Source organism: Nestor notabilis, unplaced genomic scaffold (genome assembly GCF_000696875.1).
Source record: "Nestor notabilis isolate BGI_N333 unplaced genomic scaffold, ASM69687v1 scaffold1303, whole genome shotgun sequence".
Classification (NCBI taxonomy): domain Eukaryota; kingdom Metazoa; phylum Chordata; class Aves; order Psittaciformes; family Psittacidae; genus Nestor; species Nestor notabilis.
Genome location: NW_009920369.1, coordinates 13241 through 20531, shown reverse-complemented (window position 1 = coordinate 20531; position 7291 = coordinate 13241). Strand labels below are relative to the sequence as shown.

General features: G+C 38.4%; 1 protein-coding gene across 1 annotated transcript in view; it reads left to right on the top strand.

Moving 5' to 3' along the window:
• Positions 1–632: 632 nt before the first annotated feature.
• The window catches only part of LOC104402687 (histone deacetylase 10-like), an 18222-nt gene continuing 11563 nt past the window's right edge, over positions 633–7291 (top strand). The window contains 10 exon segments of the mRNA XM_010010634.1: positions 633–697; positions 1560–1694; positions 3101–3197; positions 4016–4113; positions 4190–4294; positions 4503–4571; positions 5300–5426; positions 5909–5974; positions 6361–6420; positions 6687–6776. Coding sequence (XP_010008936.1) covers positions 633–697; positions 1560–1694; positions 3101–3197; positions 4016–4113; positions 4190–4294; positions 4503–4571; positions 5300–5426; positions 5909–5974; positions 6361–6420; positions 6687–6776 — 912 coding nt within the window.

Genomic DNA, 7291 nt, shown 5'->3' with positions numbered 1-7291 from the left:
GGCCTGGCGGCCCGCTGTGCGCCTCAGCCCTCTTTTTCACACCAGTTTCTTTGTTTCTCTTAAATGTCTCCGGGTTTTGAAAGACCAGTGAAGTTTTGAACACAGCAGATCCCTATAACCGTGCTGTCCGTGGTGTGTATAATCCCGGTTTTCAAGTTCGTGGCTTTATAACTTAAGTTTTCACAAGTAGCCGCTTCCTTTCGCATCGGCCGTGTTAGGTAAGTATCTCCGAGTGGTGGCAGATGAGGCTTGTGCTCAGGTCCTCAGCTGCCTTTGCTAGGCTGAGCATGAGCTAGAGGGGCTCGGGGGGGGGGCATACCCCCTTCATCTGCACCACAAAGCCCTGCACCCAGGTCTCCGAAATTCAGGTAATCCTGAGTCGTGCTTGTGTGCATCCAGTTTCAAGGTCTGTACCATCAGCTTTGCATTGCTGCTTGGCTCCTCCATCTTGTCAGGAGGAGTGCTAAATTGACTTTGATACGTAAGTACAAAGTCTAAAGTGCAGCACTGTCCTGCAAGCAGATATGGTGTGCGCACATATTCTCACTAGCTAATATAATATTAAATTTGTTTTGTTAACTTCCTGTCTGAAATACATGTCTTGGGATTTTTGTGGTGTTCTGTCTGTAGCAATGGCTTCGGGAACAGCACTGATTTATGATGAGGAGATGACCACTCACAAGCTACTTTGGAGTGAGTAAGTCACTGCCATTGTTTTTATGAATAATTTCTTACCACGTCATTTGAGAGAAGTGCAAAGTAAATGCAGGTTTTGTAAATGTAATAGGAAACACCTAGTGTAATTTTCCTAGTAAATAGGAAGTCTTTCCATTTGGAGAAAAGTTTTTATTTTATTCCCAGTTTGCATCCAGATGCTGTAATGATAATCTGAAACTGGATTTGAGGTGCCGTAGGCCTCCAGTCTGGCAGGCCTTAACAAGAAGTGTTAGCTTTAGGCATCTGAGTAGCCCCCTAAATAATGTATTTTAAGTTAAGTTGTTTATAAAGCTAAAGTATCATTTATCTTGTAGATATGATATATATTTATGAGTACATGTAGATATACTCACTCAGATGAAGGCTGACAATTAAATTTAGTTAGAAATTGGTGTATGACACTTGCTTAAATTTGCATAAATTAGACCAGTACCTTCGCAGTGCTCACAGTACCAGCCCACGCTTGTTTTCTCTCCCAAACCCACTTCTCCTCTGTTCCCCTTCATTGTAATCTACAGCTTTTCATTTCAGTGTTCCTGTGTCTGTAGTTAAGCATTGCTACTTTGAGTGGTGAGAGAGCAAACAAAAAATGATGCTGTTGTGTTTCTTTTTCATTTAAGAACCATACATATTTTTCAGCTTGCATATTTTAGAACCAATTTTTAGCTCAATTCCAAAGCAAAAAGTATTTAAAGATTATATTTTTCTTTTACTTTCACATGTCTCTCTCTGAGGGTAATGAATCTGCTTACAATGGGAAGTTAAAAGCTAGGCATTATGAAGTGTATGTGTTATCTGTGCTAGTATGATTTTATAGTAATACTGTTATTGTTTATTTTTAGTCCTGTTTGTGATATTGAAGTGCCAGAAAGGCTGTCCTCCTCCTATGAGCAGCTTAAGTGTTACCATTTGGTGGAAAGATGTGTCCATGTGCCTGCCAGAGAAGGAAGCGAGGAGGAGATCCTCTTAGTTCACAGGTCTGAAACTTGCTTTCATCACCATTCAGATTAATTCAATGAAATAACAAATCTCATACTCCCAGGTCATAATTCACTCAATTTGAAAAGGTCTGCTCCAAAACTCAGTGACTTGCAGTAATTTCAATGGAAAATGCATCATACTCGAAGTTAGACAAATGATGTTGAGTATAGTGTAGGTGCTGAAGTATGAATCTGCTATTCCACTAAATCCCTATTTTCACTCTTTGGGTTCTTAAGCAATGAATGCTGATTTATACATAGGATCAGAAGTAAACTTCTAATAAAAATTGTGAAGAGACTTCAAAATGTGTAGAAAAATTAGTATTTCTTTATGTCGTGGTTTAAGTCTAGCCAGTAACTTAGAACCGCGCAGCCATTTGCTCACTCCCCACTTCTTCCTCCCCCTGCTCCTGGAGGGATGGGGAGGAGAATCAGAGGAATGCAACTCCCACAGGTTGAGATAACAGCACTCCAGTAACTAAGGTATAATACAAACCACTACTGCTACCAATAATAATGATAAGGGAAATTACAACGGGAGAGGACACAACCGCTCACCACCCACCGACCAATACCCAGCCTGACCCAAGCAGCGATCTGGGCCTTCCGGGTAACTCCCCCCAGTTTATATACTGGGCATGACGTGCTGTTGTATGGAATACTCCTTTGGCCAGTTTGGGTCAGGTGTCCTGTCTCTGCTTCCTCCCGGCTTCCCCTCCTCCCTGGCAGAGCATGAAACTGAGAAAGTCCTTGGTCAGAGTAAACATTACTTAGCAACAACTAAAAACATCGGTGTTATCAGTGTTGTTCCCAGGCTGAAAGTCAAAACCACCTCACTGCACCAGCTACTGAGAAGGAGAAAAAATGACTGCTACAGCTGAACCCAGGACACTTCAGAAAGATAAAAACTTCCTCTTTCTCCCAAGTGTCTTTGAGATAGAGCAAATTGAACAGAGAAACTTTGCAGTGCAGCTAATTCTGCGCGGGGGGGGGGAGTGGGGGTGTTCAGGGAACAGCCGCTTGCCCATTCTGAAGTCATGGCAATGAAATCTGCTCTAGCATTTTTCACCTCAGTGTGATGATTCTGTATCCAGCTGCAGATGGTTCTGCGTGTTGCTTGTGCACTCATTTGCCCTTGTCAGGGAGCATGAGGGCAGTGTTCTGAGGGGCAAGGGGAGTCAGGAGGAGAGCATGATGACATCCAAGAACCCTTACTTTCATAGTGCTCCTTAGTTTTTTCACTATACCCTGCAACTGGCATTCCAGAGTACCTATTGGAGTTGCAAAGTCTCACAGATAACCCCCTTTTAACATGTTCTGCTACTTTTCGTTACATTTCACGTTTAAAAAACCCTTTATAGTTGCTTAATGAAGTGTTTCATTAACTTCTCTCTCCTCTGCAGTTCAGAACATTTGGAAGTGGCAAAAAGCACCCAAACAATGAATGAAGAGGAACTGAAAAAAGTCTCTGGAAATTATGATGCTTTCTTCTTTCATCCGGTGTGTAAGTTAAATTCATAGAATCATAGAATAGTTAGGGTTGGAAAGGACCTTAAGATCATCTAGTTCCAACCTCCCTGCAGGGACACCACATGCTAAACTATGTTGCCCAAGGCTCTGTCCAGCCTGGCCTTGAACACTGCCAGGGTTGGAGCATTGCTTCCTCTGTGGGGAGTTACAAGTATTTGTGTTACTGCACCCATTCAAGTGGCATTTTCCTAAGTAGGGCAAAATTTGCAATACATTTTCTTGCTATTTAAATCGACTTGCATTTATTTATGATGTTATCTGTTTCAAGTTTAGTATAATGCTGTAATTTAGATTGGCTAAGTGTCCTGTCGTCTGTTCTTTAATTATATCATGGCAGTATAGCTCACTACCCAAATTTTAGCTCTATTTTTGACGCTTAATGTCACTGTAGACCATTAGTGACGTACAAATCCTATTTTGGTAACAGTTGCTCTTGAATGTTGTGCCAGGTAATGCCACGTGTTTCATGTTTTGTCTCTGTAAGATTTCATTCTTTACTCTGAAAGATGCCATGTTATTCCATTAGTCACTTCAATATGTCCGTCCCATGTTTCTTAACTGCTCCAGAGAGAACATCCTTAAAAAGGATAAGGTGATTACAGGTAAATCTAGTAAAAAGCATATTGGAATCTGTGTTGTAAAATAATACTTTCAACTATCTGCACACAACCTCAGTTGGGCAGAATTATCTCCAGACAATTTGCTGTTGGGGTGCAAAAGCATGTCACGTGATTAATTTAAATAAGCTGATTAGTGATTGATGGCAACTATGAGTTTCTCTCTTTTAGAACACTTACCGCTGTGCCAGACTAGCGGTAGGAGCGACTTTGCAGCTGGTGGATGCTGTGATGTCAGGAATAGTGTGCAATGGAATGGCATTAGTAAGGTAAGAAACTAGGTGAGAGAGTTTTCACTTCTTACCAAAAATTCTTTTGTTGTAACTATTTAAAACTTTGGTTTAGACCTCCAGGTCACCACAGCCAGAGAAATGCAGCTAATGGATTCTGTTTGTTCAACAATGTTGCTATTGCAGCAGAACATGCAAAACTGAAATATGGTCTACAGAGGTAAGTGCATGGTTGGCTCTAAGAGAAGCTTTTCATACTGCAGTATGGCATTCAGATAACTCTGACATAGTACTGGTTTAGATTAATGTCTAGGACTTTCTGGGCATCATATACATTTTGGGTCAGAAAATAATATTCATCTATACATCCTTTAGATTAAAATGCTGTGGTGGTTCTGCTGAATGTTTTCTTTTACTGGTCTATGCAGAATCCTAATTGTTGACTGGGATGTGCACCATGGGCAAGGAACTCAGTATATATTTGAAGAGGATCCAAGGTTTGAACAATTTTATTTTTTTAATATTAGCTGGTAAAAGATTGCTTGTCTCTGTAGAGAATAAGATTTCTTAAATTTCTAAAACTAGAATCTTGCAAAACATTCTCCTTGCTGTTTTAATCACTGTTGTTTTCTACTTGTTATAAAACAGAGGGAAAAATATAATGAAAAGAGAAATGTGTAAATCTGTTCTACTTTAAAGAGTAGCAAACACAAAATGACTGATATGATTACCTTGGTTTGCCAGTAATAAGATCTCTTCATGCCAGTATTCAGGTAGTACACCTATTCTCTGTATTCACAAATTTCTCAGTTAAAGTATTCAAGTGGTAGTTCGATTAAAATACATGAGCTTTATATTGTTCTCAGAAAAGCCACAGAAGTAGGTTCTAGACAGGAGTCTGCTCTTCTGAAAATGCCCTGTCTTTGAGCTGAATGGAGTGCATTCATACAAGAAATTTTTAGCAGGTTAATTTTTAGGTTAATTTTAGCAGGTTAATTTTTATGGTTTTATGGCCATAAAAATTTTCCCATAATTTTTAGGTTAATGTTAGCCGTTTGAAACTATGCTAAGTTTCACAGTCCAAGTCCATTAAAAGGACTAAATAGAAAAGACAACTCTATTTTATTTCTTTCAGTCAATGCAGTCGCTGGGTTCAGGATATAAAGTCAGTTTCAGAATCTTTTTGTCAAGCTGATTTTTTTTTTTTTTTATATATATCCTTCAGTGTTTTGTATTTTTCCTGGCATCGCTATGAACATCAGGAATTCTGGCCATCGCTCAAAGAATCTGATTATGATGCTGTGGGTCTCGGAAAAGGAAAAGGTTTTAACATAAATTTGCCTTGGAATAAGGTAAACGTTGTTTACAGCACAATAATGCAAAGACAGTAGCTTTGTATCTCATGCTTTACGTAATGCTTTGTGAGAAGTGCACCGCTTTGCTTCCTTGGCAGATGTCTTAGCACAGTGTACATCCTACCTGACATTGGAATGTCTGCTAAAAAATATGGCTCAGAATGTTAAAAAAAAAAGAAGGAAAAAAAAAAGGAGGAGATAAACATATGTGCATATTTGTTTTTTCTTTAATATCTTGCCTGGCCATCAAATCAGAAAGTGTTTCAGAGGATGATTACATCCATCCTTGTTAAGCAGAGAACTGAAACTCAGACTTCAGTGGATATTAATACATCTTACTTAAACTGGGTTTGTTTTACCTGACCTCATAATGTTCCCTTATCTTTAGCTTTCCATACTATCTTTCCTTAATCTTGAAATACCTTAGAAAATTTGTTATTCTAACAGAAAAATATGTCCTTATTTCTGACATTTTGCAGGTTGGGATGGGAAATTCAGATTATCTTGCTGCATTTTTCCATGTGTTGCTTCCAATGGCCTTTGAGGTAATTTGTTTTCTGCTCTGCTACTTGAATAGCAAAACCAAAACCTACTTTCTAACTACTTCTTAAGCAGGTACTATTGAATGTTGTAGAAATACAGGAATTGCCAGTAGCATAGTTAACACCTTATTTCTGCTGGTATGACTGATGTCCTGATCAACTGAATAGTATTTGTGGAATGTTAGCTTTTAAGTGTTCAATAGTATGATCTGCAGTTTCTCCAGGAGGAATGAAAATAGTGTAAAAGGGTAATCTTAGTGTTTATTCAAGGAGAGTGTTTGTATTCATATTCTAGCTGAAATAACAGCTGAACATGGTACAGTTGAATTCCAGTAAAAATTGAAAACAGGACATAAGAAAGTGCTACAACTCTCTCTGTTTTATAACAGTTTGATCCTGAATTGGTCATTGTCTCCTCTGGATATGATTCTGGAATTGGTGACCCTGAAGTAAGTAACTTGTGGCCTTTCTGTTGTCAGTCATGAATCTATTCTCTTTAGTTGTTTACTACAACTAAACATGTAAAGACAGGTTATTCAATAGGCATAATTATGGTGGGTTTCTTTGCACCTTTAAAGCAGTTGGTTCAGCATTTTGTTAGATACAATGAAAGGCAAGTGTTCCAGGATTCCAGCTCAGGCTCGTGTATTTCAGATATTTTTTTACCAATGTTTTTGTTTCAGGGTTTCATCTCAAAGTGTTTTCTTTGATTTAGGGTCAGATGAATGCCACTCCCGAGGTTTTTGCCCACCTTACCCATTTCCTGATGCAGTTGGCTAATGGCAAGTTGTGTGTCATCCTAGAGGTAATGACCTGTAAAACATACTCCCAGGGGAAGGGTCTTTGTATTACAGCCATGTAAGGCAAGCTATAAACTAGGAAGTAAAACTTCTTAACAAAATAATTTATTCTTTTCATCTTTCTTTTGAGACTCAGGAATGCAAAAATGGCTAAGATTTGACAGTGCTGTTATATATGAAAAGAAATGTATGTCTTAAAAACTGGCTTGTTTTCTTTTTTTTCTTTTTTTTTTTTTTTAACTTAAAAAGGAGAATATGGTCATTGTTCAAAAAACCCATATCCTCCACAAGTATGTTCAGTTCTTGTGATCAGTGACTAGCCTGCTGTTCTGGACAGTCCCACGCTCATTAAAATGTATTTAGCGAATAAGCTGCTTTACCATTACAAGCATGTCTTACTCTAGGAGTGTTTAAAAAGCCCTTAACCTAAATATTCTCTTAGTAATGGAGCCTTAACTAAATTCCCTTTTTTTTTTTTTTTTTTTTTTTTTTTTTTTTTTTTTTTAAAACCCTCTTTGCA